Genomic DNA, 14777 nt, shown 5'->3' on the forward strand with positions numbered 1-14777 from the left:
GCCTTATCACCCTTGATTCTCTCTTGCTCTGACCTGCCACGCATGGTCCACGGAGGTGGCCTACTCTGGTTTTGGATCAATTCAACAGTTTCTAAGCATCTAAATGCAAGTAGATTTTCATTTACTTATGGGTTTAACCAGTTAACTGCCACATTATTTTGAATTTAATTTAAAAAAGCTCTGCTGCTTGTGTCTATAGACGCTTATGATGTACAAATGTTTAAATACTTAATCAAAACAGATAATCTTCCTTTAAATGTCTAGTTTCATAATGAAATGTAAATAGAACCCAAATTCATTGAAAAAAACAACCCTGTAGGTTGCTTAGTGTAAAAAAAAAACCCAAAAAACATAATACGTTGGCTATTCTTTTCTTGCTAAACATATACTGCTCCCAGTATATCAGAAGTAGATTGCTAAATCTTTGACCCAAAGCCAATTGTAAAAACATCTAGCCAGGAATGCAAAGAGATCCAAGACTCAAGGTCCAATGAAGCAACTGTGACCCTACAGCTCATAATCTTATCAACTTTCAGGGGAATCTAATTCTCACCAGTACAAAACTCAATTATCACCAAGGTAACATGGACTATCAATGTGAAAAAGCTTCATTCACCTTTCTTCATCCCATTCATTCCATATTCCACTACCAGGTCTGCAAAATCAGGGTCTGTGACTTGGGCCTGGGTATCTGCTATACTGGGTAGTTGGAGAATGGGGAGTCGGAAGTATGACTGAGTCCCTTCGGTGAAAGCAAGCGGGCATGGCCACAGTCTGATTCCTTGTGGGAGGGCTGCGCCTTTACGGTTTCCTGTGCTCCAGTTGTCCGGGTAACCTGAGGCCTCCCTATTTGTGTTGGCATCATGAGGCCAAGAGCGGAAGCAAAGCTGGAGCAACCAGGAAGACCTGCAGGAAAAAAATGTGGGTAATGCAGCAGTTATACCACAGGAAGGTCAAGCCCGGGGCATAAGAATTACCTGTTTGGGAAGGGGTTGGGGGTACTGCCTTGTAAAAATTTTATTTCCAGATTCCACTTCCAGAATTTCTGATTCAGTAGGCCTCGGATGAGATTGGGAACCTGCAATTTTAAGAGGCTCCCTCCTACCAAGTAAGACAAAGACCACACTTTTAAAAATCTAGGCTAAGCAAACAAATCACAAATTGGGAAGAAAAAGTATAACCATCTATCAACTTCAGAAAGGTGATATTCTAGAACAGCAGTTCTCAACAGGAGGAGAGGGTGGGGAAATGTTGCCCTCCAGGGCACATCTGGCACTGTCTGGAGGTATTTTGGGTACCTCTGATGTCTAGTGGGTAGAGGCTGGGGTGCTGCTGAACATCCCGCAGTGCACAGGATAGTCTCCCCGCCCCAACAGAAGAATGTCCAGCCCACATTAGCGCCATGGTTGAGAGGATATTCTGCCCCTCAACCCCATCTCCCCCAACCCACAGAGATCAATGCTGCATGCAGTTTTATGTCACAGGACAGAGACTTAGGGGAGAGCCCCTGAAAAAATGAGAACCCAAAAATGATCTTTTAAAAATAGTGAACGTTATTACAAATATGAACAAGGAGGAGATGAGAACAGACAATACTGGGAGGGATGCGTGGACAACAATGGTGAGCAGGGAAGGGAGTCAGGGACGAAGGGCACTGGGGACAGCAGTGGGAAATGAATGCTGCTCCCCCGGTGGAGGCAGCCTATGCAGTGTAGAAGGCTGGTGAAGAGGTGATAAGCTTATTAAAAATAATATATAAGCAAAATAATTTTTAAAGACAAATGGGTAAAGGAACTGTGAAGAAGTAGCTTTAGGATCTGTTAAGCATAGATCTGGAGTGAAAAGATGTTAGAGAAACTTCTGCAAAAAGAATGCTGAAGACTCTTCAGCAATGACAAGAAAAGAAAATGCGAGGACTTGTAGAAGGAGATCAAGAGTTATGTGAGAAAGGAAAAGAAGTTACTTATGACCTTCTCGCCACAATCACCCGCAAGAAAGACGAGTCCAGAAGTTCCCTGGATTTACTGAGCAGAGGTCATAAAAGGGAAGAGGAGCTGGAGACACACCTAAGAGCTCTCCTCGAAAGGGAAGAGGGCAGACGTGGTGCTCACAGAGAATGGAGGAGTAAGGTTCAAAGAGGAGGAAAGTCGTTTGTGAGAGAAAAGAGAAGAGAGGGATTTGACAGCCATTATGGAGAGGAGCTTCAGGGGCTCTTTCCATTCGGGAAAGAGAGAGATTGAATAAGGAATTTTTAAAGTTTTGCTTTGAGTTATGGAAGATGACAGGAAACCTTCATCTTTTACCCCTCCTAAGAAAGCTTCAATCAACACTGACACTATCAATATAAGCCTAACCAATGGACACAGACAACAGAGGGGTGGGGGTGGGGGTAATGGGGAGATAAGGGCACATATGTAATAGTTTAATCAATAAAAAAATAAAAAAAACTTGACACTATCAGGACTCTAGAGGTTAGGTTTGTGTTTTTTTCTAGGTTGTGCCAACATGTAAGACTGGCCTCCAGACAGAACAAGAGTCCAGTTTCGCGTGTTTTCCTGTGTGTGAGGTGACCATAAGATTTTTTTGGAACAGCCAAAAGACAGCCAGTGATGAAGTACGAAGTTCCAGAGTTTTTAGAGCTCACTAACACAAGAGTCACTCACCTCATCTGGCTATTTAAACTTAAATAACTAAAATTAAGTAAAATTAGAATTCTGTTTCGTAGTCACATCACGCTAGCCACATTTCCAAGGGGCTGGTGGCTAATCATTAGACGGGACAGGCAGGGAACACTTCCATCAGTGCAGAAAATTCTACTGGGCATGCTGGAGGGGAAAAATACAGACAAAAAACAAACCCCTTTCAAATCTTCAAAGAGCTGCCACACTGAAAAGAAAAGTTTCTTCCATACTGTTTCAAAAAGCAAAACTAAGGGAAAATATGAGATAATAAAGCTAGATAGTATAACTGGCAGCCCCCACTGCAGAAGGAAGTAACGCATTCCTTTCGGTAGAGACAATCAAGCAAAACCTACTCAGTCACCTTCCAGCGATGAGAACTAGATGCACTCTGCCTATTTTGTTTGAGTCTATAATTTTAAGAAAAGAGCAATTTATAAATGAGATAAAAGTGAGAGTCTCATAAATGGAATTTTAAAAGTCACTACTGCAATAAGCTGATTGTGGAGCAGGCAGGAAAAATAAAAGCAAATAGGGAATTCAGTTAAATTAGAGGGCGGTTAATTATGAGTGCAAGCAGAAAAAGAAAAGAAAAAAACCAGAAAAATTTGGTGAGAATGGTTCCAGAGGTGGGGTAGGAAAACTTCAATATGGGTTATTAATAGAAACTTAACTATAGTTGAAATCCAAACTACAACCATAGCATCTTTTATATTCTCTGCCGGAGAGAACACTGGGCTGTTTGGGTATAGCAATTGTATGTTCTTGAAACTCCAGCCCCTCCCTCCCACCCAGCTACCATTCATCACAGCCTTACAAGTCTCTCTCAGCTCCTGAAACGCAGCCTCTTTCATGAAGTCTCTTCATCTTCACAGGAACGACCCTCCTCTCAGCCTTCTCCGGTCTCAATACAGAATGCCAAATGGTGCTGTCTCTTAAACTTCTATTCTAGCTATAAAGTTACCCATCCTCATCTCTCACCCTAAAATATATTTGGTCTGATTATAGTGTAATATACTAAACACATTTTTTTTTTTTAAATCAAGTCTCTGGAGATTGGCCCAGACGCCACCATTTTTTAAAAAATTGATGTGAGCCCTAACCAGTTTGGCTCAGTGGATAGAGCATCAGCCTGCGGACTGAAGGGTCCCAGGTTCGATTCCAGTCAAGGGCATGGACCTTGGTTGCGGGTACAGCCCCAGTAGGGGGCGTGCAAGAGGCAGCTGATCAATATTTCTCTCTCATCTTTCTCTCTCATGGATGTTTCTACCTCTCTATCCCTCTCCCTTCCTCTCTGTAAAACATCAATAAAATATATTTTTTTAAAAAATTGATTTGAGAGAGAGAGGGAGAGGGAGTGAGAGAAATACTGATCAACTACCTTCTGCAGGACCCCCACTGAGGATCATGCCCAGACCAGGAATAAAACCGTGACTTTTGGTGTACAGGATGACGCCCAACCAAGCTACACCAACCAGGGCCATGTTCATATACTTATATTGACTTATGGTTCTATTTTCTGTGCATTTTAGTCTGTGTGTGTACATGAGAACATTTATTCACACACATGAAAACCTCTATGACTGGCAAGCATTTAGGGACCTGACACTAAGATTATGAAGTTCATTATACAGTGCCCTGCCCAACATCAGGCTTCAGTCGATTTTACAATAATGGCCACGCGTCTGGATGCAGAATGCGGGAGAAGAGTCTGAAGTAGATGTGAATTTGAACACTTTTTTTCTTCTAGGAAAAATAAGGAAACATAAGCATTTTTGCTGTATCTAGAAGGCTGTTCAGTCACAAAGGGAAGGCCGGAGCCTTGGTGAAAGCAAGCATGACAGAATTTACAAACAATCCAGAATAAGAAAAAGGTGATAGAAGAGCAAAGAAGATAGAAGTGGATCGTGCAAAATAAATAAAGCATTACCTTTTAAAAATCTGAAGTCTTCCCCAAGAGAAAGGAGAGGAAAAGAGATTTCAACAAGAGAGTGTTAAAGATGGATAAGAGCCAGAAAGGGCTGTGAGCTTAAAAAAAAATTCACTGAAGAAGCGATGGTGTATGTTGGCAAAGAGAAGTGTAGAATTGAGGGGAGGGAGAATTTATAGCAGAGGAAGTTGGTGTGAAGTTTTCCTTTAAAGATGCCCAGCAGAGCAAAGAAGGAATGAAGGCAAAGGCCACTGGGAATAAGGGAGGGCTGGAGCTGAAACAGCACAGGAGAAAGCAACTGGGCTCCAAGTGGGTTGTTGTTGTTTTTTTAATTAACTGACCCAGATTTTCTTGTTTGGGGCCAAAGGCAACTGTAGGGTTTAAGAATCTTAAAAATAAATTATACAGATCCTAATCCTTATAATTGCCATTGGCCCAAGGTAACATAAATTATAAAGACCATAACAGAATTAGAATGAGTTTCTGAGACAAATACCATTTTAGAGTTGGTTTCAGAAGAGAAATTGGACTTTATTGCTATGCTGTAGAAATACTGTCATGAATAAGACTGCTTTAAGTCCTAGCTGGTTTGGCTCAGTGGATAGTGTGGCCTGGGGACTGAAGGTCCTGGGTTCGATTCCGGTCAAGGGCACATGCCTGGTTGTAGTCTCGATTCCCAGTAGGGGGCATGTAGGAGGCAGCTGATCAATGATTCTCTCTCATCATTGATGTTTCTATCTCTCTCCCACCTCCCTTCCTATCTGAAATCAATAAAAATATTTTTTTTAAAAAAACTGCTTTAGCTTTCCCTCTTTATCAGCCACAGGGAAAATATAGAAACTTTTTAGCTACATACAAAGACACAGAAGATAGTATGTAACCTAACATATATGGTAAAACAGAGTTACTTGTCTTTGTACATTGTAGCCCAATGCCTCCATCCCAAGAAATGTTTTACTTGGGTCGGGATACATATGGCAGGTTAAAGGACTGAACAGAAAAAAATTAAGGTTAAAAATAAAGACCATAGCCCTAACTGGTTTGGTTCTGTGGATAGAGCGTCGGTCTGCGGACTGAAAGGTCCCAGGTTCGATTCTATTCAAGGGCATGTACCTTGCTTGCGGGCACATACCCAGTGGGGAGTGTGCGATGTTTCTAACTCTCTATCCCTCTCCTTACTCTCTGTAAAAAATTAATAAAAATATATATAAAAAATAAATAAATAAAGACCATAATATGAGGGAGAGGAAAACTAGAGGGGCTATGCTACTGATATAGAAAACGGAGACATTAAGGACATGTCAAATCAGTGAGGGGAAAATGGAGGCAAGACAAAGGAAGACTCAACACTATATAATATCTTGATAGCCTCACCTTGGATTTCAAATCAGAAATTGAGTCAAATTTTTCAATTATTAAGAAAATTCAACAGATTTAAATTGTTTGATAAATAGCCGAAACCGGTTTGGCTCAGTGGAAAGAGCGTCAGCCTGCGGACTGAAGGGTCCCGGGTTCGATTCCGGTCAAGGGCATGCTGAAAGGTCCCGGGTTCGATTACGGTCAAGGGCATGTACCTGGGTTGCGGGCACATCTTCAGTAGGAGATGTGCAGGAGGCAGCTGGTCGATGTCTCTCTCTCATCGATGTTTCTAGCTCTCTATCTCTCTCCCTTCCTCTCTGTGGAAAATCAATAAAATATATTAAAAAAAATAAAAATAAATTGTTTGATAAATATAGTCATGCAATTTAAAATAACTATAAAAAGTTGCAAATCAATCTCTCTCTTTTTTTACAAAGACTTAATGGCAGGCAATAAAGCTAGATACAAATAATCTTCCTTTTAAGCCATTCACTACTCTTCCTACTCAGAGAACAAAACCAAATTCCTTACATCTGCATTCAAAGCCTTTAATGAGCTGGGCTGGCCTGGCTCAGTGGTTGAGCATTGGCCTATGAACCAGGAGGTCACCTTTGGATTTCTGGTAGGTGCACATGCCAATCAGTGATTCTCTCATCACTGATGTTCCTCTCTCTCTCTCTCCCTCTCCCTTCCTCTCTGAAATCAATAAAAATGTGCGTGTGTGTGTGTGTGTGTGTGTGTGTGTGTGTTTAAAGCCTTTCATGACCTAGCCACAACTATACCCAAATAACCTTAACTCCCCCTACCCCCTAAACCTCCTCTTCACTCTCCCAGCGCACAGGCCTCCCGACCGATCTTCTCTCTCTAGGGGTTGGCCATCCCCACCTGCCTACCTGGCATGGCAGTCACCTTCCACCTACAGGCTCTGGCTGGCCAAGGCCTACACTGGCGAGGTGTCGTCCGGCAGCTCGCCCATCCTCATTGCGCTGCAACCCTCCCTCCCTTTCTGGGCCTCCCGGACTAGGATTCTCCGATTTGCCCGGGCCCCTCTCCCTCCCCACGCGAGGGCCTTCTCCCTGATCCAGGACGTTCTCCCAGGGGCTCGCTCCCGCCTGCTCCACTCAGGCACAAGCTCTGCACTCGGCTTCTATTAGGTCTTTCCCACCTGGGGCGAAACCAGAACCTGGACGTTCAGCACCCCCTCGCCACTCCCCAAATCTCTCGGGTGCTTCCACCACCCTCCAGGCGCTCCCCGCAGCCACCCCTCTGGAACTCCGGTTCCCCAAACCTCCCCGCGGCCGCAGCCAATCCTTCCTATCCGGCCAAGGCGGTGGGGGTCAGCGGTGACTCACCCGAGGGCTGGCCGGCGGCTGGGGGGCCGGAATGCGCTCACTTCCTCACCGCGCGCACCTGCCCGGTGCTGCTGGGGCGCTGCCCGGCCGGGCCTCCGGCGGATGTTTTCTGTCCCCGCGCTGGCGGCGCGCGCCAAACGCCCCCGCGCCAACCAAGGCGCCCCCTCAACTGGCATCTCGGAGGCCGCAGGAATTAGGAATCACGGGGTTGAGCCCTAATAACTAACACTCCTACACACACACCCTCAAAAGCTGGGCCTCCAGCCCCAAGAACCTACACACATGCGCACGCACACACACACCAATAGACATGCAAATGGATTCAACCAACAAGTTCCCGCCACTCCCCGACTCTGGGAGAGGGATCTTGGCTCAGCCCTAGCCTTTCTCCCCAGGAGCCCCCTACTCCTACCTCATCTTCATTACAGGCAGTTCTCATGTCTGTCGCCATGCCCCCCCATCAATGCCAATCCCCAGTGGGCCCCTTCGCCTTCCAGCATCACCGCCACCACCTACATGCTCCCTAGCTCTCCACTAGTGTCGCCCCCTACTAAGCTGGCTCCAGGCTGCAGGAGCAGAAGGTAGTCCATGATCCAGACTTCAGGTGTCAGCTAGCATCCCTCGCACAGAAAGGCAGCAGCAGAGCTACTGACCACGAACCAGGCTGCTGGGCCCTTGTGGTAGACAGGCCTCCTAACCCACCTGCTCCAGCCAACCGAGCAGTCCAAGGCCATGCCTCCCACACGCCAGCCTACATCAGGGCACCCTGCTTCAGCCATGAGGTTCCTTCTCTCTCTGGGCACTCCTCTAACGTGGAAAGGCTATCAGCCCTGCCGAGGGTGAATGGTGGTACAGTCTGCATCTCCTTCCACTTAAGCTGTCTCCTTGGAAGAGGACAGATGGGGAGTTTGAGGTGGACTGATGAGTTGCTTCTGAATAGTGAAGAGCTGAGAGGCAGGGTAACCTTCTACAAGAGTCAGCCAGAGTCGCTGTATCTGATCCAGTGGGTGACAAGGAGTCTCGGGGTAAATGAGACTAGAGACTTGGATGGAAAAATGAAATCCATGCCAAAGTGACTGGCCCTGTCGGTAGGAGGGGACGCCCTGGAATAGGAGCCTGTGGGGTATAGAAAAGTGAAAGAAATCCAGTTTAGCTAGAGGACATTAGTACCACAGAGATGGCCAGCATTAGAGTGATCAGAAAGGAGAACGCAAGAGTTTGCATGAGTGAGGATGGGAAGAAATGGATCAAAATCCAGAAAAAGCAGTCCTAAGTGAGCTGGTAGGATAAGAAAATCTCTCTTCCCAGGGCAGAAGTGAGGGCCCTGGCCTAGGGAAAACAGTTTTATCAGCAACACCGTTGCTCAAACCAAACACTTAGAATTTCAAAGATACAAAGACCAAAACCAAAAACCAAAATGCTTCTGGAGGTAGTTTTTGAAGGCGGTGGTAAGGGGTGACATGGAGCATGAGTGTGAAAGGGACATGAGTCTATGCCTGGAGACAGCAGAAGCTCAATGTCATTAAAAGGAATATCTACCCATTTTGTCTCTGAGCTCTAGCGCCAACCTCAGTAGCTAATATTTTCTGAGGGCTATGTGCTGGGGACAGATAACATGCATTATCTCATTTAATATTCTTAGCAACCCTACGAGTAGTACCATCCCAATTTATAGATAAGGAAAGAGGTTTAGAGAGGTGAAGTAACTTGCCAAAAGTCACACGGCTCTTAAGTGGAGTCAGGATCTGAATCCAAGTAGTCTGACTCTGCAACCTTTGCTCTTAATCACCCATCTCGGGTTCTCCACAACCTGCAGGAAACCCAGAAGAGGATGTCAAGGGGTAAATTCCTAAATCCTCCCTCCATAACATACAGGAGAGAGAGGCACCTCTAGGAAACTGGGGCGACTCCTACGTTAGAGCATTTGGAGGAAACGTTCCTCTGAAAAACATCCAGAAGGGGAGATCGCATATCTGCTATATGTTTGTGTGATGAACAATGGAGAGCCCATCTCTGGATGCCTGTGGAAAAGAGACACCCTATCCCCTGACCCCCATCTCAGGGGCAGCCATGTCTCTAGGATACTTCAGGGAGACCCTGCCCTGGGGTCTGAGAGAAACAGTCTCCACTCCAGGTGCCTGTTTGCTCTCCTGGAGCCTCTGGCCGTCGCACCCTACAGCAGCTCCTGGGTTTGGCTGGGGCACAGGATTAGCCATCCCCAGGAAATGCCTCCCTCCGGTCCAGGCAGGGATCCCAGCACATCCACCCCTGGAGAGAGTGTGTGTGGTATGGTGGGGTGGGGTGGGGTGGGGTGGGAGATGGTGGAATGCTTCCTTCTCTCCAGGTCAGAGATCTGGGGACCACCTGGGGGCCCTCACCCCTCCCACCTCCTTGCTGGGGGAGTGCCCAGTCCAGTGCCCCCTCCATGGCCACCTCCCTCCCCCTAGCTGTGCAGGGGCATGAATCAGCTCTCACAGCTTGTTAAAGCTGGACCTCTTGTTTTCATGCCCTCACCCCAGGAAACAGAGTTACAGCTTTTCCAGCTCTACTCAGCAGGGGGCCAGGGTCCTCACTTTATAAACATCTCCAAGCCTGTGAGAGCAGAGGGCAAGGAGATGGTGTGAGACAGGAGCCCAGGGGGAAAGACAGACACTAAGACTCGAGGAGAGAAACAAAGAAGAGCCAAGGAGACAAGACCGGAGTAGCCTGACCAGAAGCCAAGAGGGTCCGAAAGGGCTGTGCTCCAGAAATGGCCCTAAGGATGTTCTGGGCTGGACAGGCTAAGGGGATCCTGGGAGGCTGGAGGATCATCTGCTTGGTGCTATCTCTGCTCCTTCAGCACCCAGGAGTCCACAGCAAATGCTACTTCCAAGCTCAAGGTAACGCTGGGTGAGGCATTAGGAAAGGAAAAGGAGCGGAGGGCATTCACTGGTTGGAGGGGGGCTTAGAGATGATCCGGGGTCACTCAGAAAAGGAAAGACTAAATATGGGGAGAGTGTGCCCTTAGCGTCTCCTACGCCAGGATGATTCTATCTGCCGCCACTGCTCCCGTTACACTAACGTGTCCTGTTCTTCCCTAGCGCCCTGCCACTATGAAGGGAAATATTTTACCCTGGGTGAGTCTTGGCTCCGCAAGGACTGCTTCCACTGCACCTGCCTGCATCCTGTCGGTGTGGGCTGCTGTGACACGTGAGTGACCAGAAATGGCCAGAGAGAATGGCTCTGATGGGAGAGATGGGCAGGGCACGACTAGATTCTGTCAAGTTAGAATGAAGAGAATAGCAGTATGAGGCTGACCAAACCTGAAGGTAACAAGAGGGTGAGAGAGAAAGCTTCAGGCTACAAAGTGAGGGAGGTAGGGGTGGATCGAGAAGGAAAATATTGCTGCTATGAAATGAAAACAATCCAACTATGGTAGGTGAGAATTTAGTTAGGGGGACCAAAGGGGCACCAGGGGGAGATCTGGGAGGACTGCTGGGGGAAAGGGAATGTGGGGAGGGATAGGTGGCCCTTCACTGTGCTGACTCCTTCCCCATCCTTTGGGTCCCCAGGTCCCAGCATCCCATCGACTTCCCTGCTGAGTGTGAGGTACGACAGGAGGCAGGAACCTGCCAATTCTCCCTGGTACAAAAATCTGACCCTCGGCTGCCCTGCAAAGGGGGAGGGCCTGACCCAGAGTGGGGCTCGGCTAATACCCCTGTTCCTGGGGCTCCTGCTCCCCATTCCGGCTAAACTCAACTGATCACCCTTCTGCTGACTGCCCACTGCTGCTGCCACTTCCAGGGAAACCACTAGCAGCTGCCAATTTATTCTGAATAAATAAATTAATGCTACAGCTGAAAGCCTGCTTCTCATTGTCCGTGTCACTGGGCCCCAGGAGGAAAAAATGGGCCCCACTAGAGTCCAGGTGCTGAGTTCTCAGGATCCTGAAGAAAGTAGTGCTGTGGTGGGCCAGTTTCAGATGGTTATGGTGCTGGTACTGGGGCCTGGCGCTGCATATGAGGCCAGGGTCGGGCTTGTGGGCAGCACCTTGATGGGGAGGTCCCAGCTGAAGGTGTCTACAGGCACCTGCTCAGGCCCTGTCCAGGTGACAGGCTCGGGCTGCTCCACAGGAGGCAGGAGCACCAAACCTGGCTCTCGGGATGTTACAAATTCAAAATGCAATCGCCACTTCAGGGACACTGGAAAAAAGACATAGACAGGGGCATCAGAAGCTGGAACTAAAAGCCAATGACAGGGTAGGGTCAGCAAATTAGCAAAAACCTGTATTTGGGAGGAGGGGGAGAAATCACAGGACAGGGAGCTAGGATCAAGGGGTTTTTTTGCAGTAATCTAGTGTGTTCACCAGAATGTGACGATAAGGACAGCAATGTCAAGAATCTAAGAGCCCAAATGTGAGACAGTCAAGATGTGGCAGGCTAAAGTTCAAGGGGCTCGGGAATCAGCGATCAGTGAGTCACGGGTCCCCGTGAGAATGGGTAGGGGAGGAGAGCTCCAAAGCTGTTAAGCCCGCAGGGGTCAGTGCATCTAGCAAACAGGTTGAAGATCTAATAGAGTGTTAAGGTTCAGAAATTGGATGTAGGTAGTATGTCTGAGTGTTAAGAATCAGGATCCATTACATTGTATCTAAGGACAGTATTTTGCGCTCTCCCCACCTCCGATAATGGTCAGGGTCTCACCAATGGCAGTGCAGAAGCCTGGGGTGGAGCTGAGAGGGATGGGGAGGGAGAAGCTGGTTCTGGTTGTATGGAGGCAGGACTCCTGGTGTCGGGCATGAGTCACATGGGACACAGAGGGGGCACCCCCTGCCCCGCGGCGCCGCTGGTACTCTGGCTGTACACGCTCCTCGGTCTGCAAACTTACTGAAAACTGGGAGCAAGAAAAGCGTGTGCTAGCAGGCATTGGGAACTGCTGACTCTAGGTGAGAGGGCAGCCCAACCTCAACCTGCTTTACCAGAGAACCCACTATCCACTTATACATACCACCCATCTTTATGCAGGCCCTTCTGCTACCCTAGCCCTTCAGGCCCAGCGTCCCATAAGCCCCTCTCCCTTCTCACCTGCAAACAAGCTACAGTTCCTTCCCCTAAGTTTAAGGTTCCCACCACGTCCTCGCCAAGCCTGTATACAGATTTGAAGATGCCGAATGTCCCAACTTTTCCTCGGCCATCACTGATATTGTATAGATCTGGGGAAACAGAACACTGTAAGCCTGGAGTCCACACTGGAGACTGTCTAGGACTTGGAGCCAGAAGCCAAAAGGGGGGGCTTTTCTTTATAATCTGGGTGAGGTATTAGTGGACCCTCAGAAGCATGTGGCAGTTAGGAGAACTTGCCCCTGAGACAGGAGGGGAGGAGGGGGTGGGACAATCTTGAAAGGATTCTCACGGAGGCTGCGGCAGGATGTGGCAGCCATGAGGCGCTCCCCAGCCAGCTCAGCTAGCCATGAATCCTTCTTTCCCCCTTCATCCTCCTCCAAGAATGGACTGGATGGGGCTACAGCCTCATCCTGGGGAAACCGGACATCCTGAAGGCCTAGAAAGAAAATGAGCAGAGAAGTAGTGCTGGGAGGGAACAGAGGTAAGAGTAGAAGTTAGGTAAGAGTGGACCCCAACCTGAGAGAGCTGCAGGTCAGGGGAGACATGGCTGGGGTACACATCTAAACCTCTTCTCCAGAGCCTGCCCTCTACAACCCCCTCACACCTGCCCTAAGACCAGGAAGCTTCCCTCCAGCCCCTCTCACCAGCTCTCTAACCCCATTACTGCTTTGGTGAGCCTCTTCCCTAGCCCGTCCCTCCAGGAACCCTTACTTACCAGTCAGCACAAGAACCCTCAGAGGGACCCTGAGTAGCGTGATGGGTGAGTTGACACGCTGGCAGCCAATGGTCAATTTGTAGACATACTTAACTGACTGACCTCGGAAGGAGGGTGGTCCCTCTATGGGTAGCACTTCGCTGTAGGAGTCTGGTTGGGAAGTAGTAGTCAGGGCAGCCAGAGGCAGCCAGAGAAGTCCTCCCTCCGGGAATCTCAGGAGGGGTGGGAGACAGTCACTTACATGATTTGGACTCCCCAGGTTCTAGCCTCAGGTCACAGAAAAGGATTTTTGGTGGAGTGGAAAGGATACACTGACCCCTCTCACCTAAAAAAGATAAAGACTGCAGTTTAATGACCCCATTGTCCAGTACTGGACGAGGCTAGCACATCAAGTGGGGGCAGTAAGCACTGCCAACAAATGACAGCTCACAGTAAGCTATCCCTCTTTTCCTGTTGTGAGATAGCAACAGTCTTACATCCCCAAAGCAACAACTGCAACCTCCACATCCCCAAGTCACGGAGGCTATAATGACCCGCCGGAACAACTTAAAAATTTCTCCTTCAGAGACAATTGCCCCATTCCCACCAAAGGCAACGCCGGAACAACTTAAAAATTTCTCCTTCAGAGACAATTGCCCCATTCCCACCAAAGGCAACAGCCCCGTCTCTAACCTCGGTGTGGGAGAAAGACAGTCTGGCTCTCAGGCTGAACATCCGGCTGGTTGGAGTCTGGGGGAGGCAGTGCTACTCGACTCTCACTGGCATGGAACTGGCAGTGGATTTGTGCACTGGCCCAGGCCAGAGCCTCACTGTGGGAGGAAGTAAAGGCGGCATCAGGGGAGTTCCTGACCTCGCCAGAGCTCTCCCAACGCCCTAGTACACTGTCTAGAGACCAACATGGTTAGGTGCTGTCTTAGGGCCAGGAAATCAGGACCCCAAAGGAAACCATTATTACCAGAAGGGAGAGGGGGGTGAGGAAGGTAGAAGAGGGCAAAGAGGGGATAAATGGTGACAGGAGACCTGCCTTTGGGTAGTGAACACACTGTACAATTTACAGACGATATTATAGAACTGTATACTTGAAACCTATATGACTTTATTAACCAATAAGCTCAATAAAAAGAAAAAGAGACCATTAGAGAAGTGCACTGTGGGTAAAAGGGAATGGGGGAGGAGGGAGGACGGCAGAGTGGAGGGCTATGTCAACCCCATCGGATAAGCAGTCGCTGCTCCAAGGACAGCACAACGCGCAGGGAGGTGGTGGTGTAGCTGCAGGGCAGCCTGAGCTACGGCTCCGCACGGCAGACACCAGGCTTCCTGCCAGAGGGCACCTCAGGGCCAGCTCTCCCACCTGGATGCCGAGGTGGCCGTGGGGGGCAGCGGGTTGGTGACCGTCACCACACACTCCAGCGCCTCCCCCGCCAGGAACACAGGACCCCGGCTCAGCTCTGCCACTACTTCGATCATGTCAGCTCCGGAACCGGACCTGGGAGGAAACGAAGCGGGTCAGAAGTCAGTCCCCTGGCAGGGAGGGGTGTCTGCGTGGAGCTTGGGGGTGAGGACGCAAAAGACCGGCGCCAGCACCGCGGCGTCGGAGGGAAGCGCCTGCCTTTGGGTGCGGGAGGCGGATGGGCGGTAGGGCCA

At 48.8% G+C, this 14777-nt stretch overlaps 3 protein-coding genes across 4 annotated transcripts in view; 2 read left to right on the forward strand and 1 right to left on the reverse strand.

The window, feature by feature from the left end:
• Window positions 1–14777, reverse strand: part of RGP1 (RGP1 homolog, RAB6A GEF complex partner 1) — a 29449-nt gene that overhangs the window by 2628 nt on the left and 12044 nt on the right. The window contains exons 1-8 of one of the 2 annotated variants that reach the window (XR_001512968.1): window positions 14485–14620; window positions 13806–13942; window positions 13375–13458; window positions 13134–13283; window positions 12708–12854; window positions 12380–12507; window positions 11999–12188; window positions 11217–11500 (exon numbers count right to left, since the gene is read on the reverse strand). Coding sequence is in view for 1 of the 2 variants with exons in the window: in XM_006758506.2 (XP_006758569.1) it covers window positions 11277–11500; window positions 11999–12188; window positions 12380–12507; window positions 12708–12854; window positions 13134–13283; window positions 13375–13458; window positions 13806–13942; window positions 14485–14600 (1176 nt within the window). In the remaining variant the exon portion in view is untranslated. Of the gene's footprint in view, window positions 1–10729; window positions 11501–11998; window positions 12189–12379; window positions 12508–12707; window positions 12855–13133; window positions 13284–13374; window positions 13459–13805; window positions 13943–14484; window positions 14621–14777 lie in introns of those variants that run through there. The other variant, XM_006758506.2, reaches the window with a different exon arrangement.
• On the forward strand, window positions 9922–11051 carry MSMP (microseminoprotein, prostate associated). The gene is made up of 3 exons (XM_006758507.2): window positions 9922–10198; window positions 10400–10508; window positions 10871–11051. The coding sequence occupies exons 1-3, from the start codon at window positions 10069–10071 to the stop codon at window positions 11049–11051; spliced, it is 420 nt and encodes a 139-aa protein (XP_006758570.1). The 5' UTR covers window positions 9922–10068.
• The window catches only part of GBA2 (glucosidase, beta (bile acid) 2), a 13213-nt gene continuing 13032 nt past the window's right edge, over window positions 14597–14777 (forward strand). Inside the window, 1 exon segment of the mRNA XM_006758505.2 lies at window positions 14597–14688. Within this exon segment, the coding sequence (XP_006758568.2) occupies window positions 14599–14688 (90 nt within the window). The 5' untranslated portion in view covers window positions 14597–14598.

The sequence above is a fragment of the Myotis davidii genome, unplaced genomic scaffold (genome assembly GCF_000327345.1).
Source record: "Myotis davidii unplaced genomic scaffold, ASM32734v1 scaffold534, whole genome shotgun sequence".
NCBI lineage: Eukaryota > Metazoa > Chordata > Mammalia > Chiroptera > Vespertilionidae > Myotis > Myotis davidii.

Coding starts and splice junctions, on each gene's coding strand:
- MSMP (XM_006758507.2), top strand. CDS start 10,069: ATGGCCCTAAGGATGTTCTGGGCTGGACAGGCTAAGGGGATCCTGGGA. Junction 10,199..10,399: donor ATGCTACTTCCAAGCTCAAG/GTAACGCTGGGT, acceptor GTTCTTCCCTAG/CGCCCTGCCACTATGAAGGG. Junction 10,509..10,870: donor GGTGTGGGCTGCTGTGACAC/GTGAGTGACCAG, acceptor TTGGGTCCCCAG/GTCCCAGCATCCCATCGACT.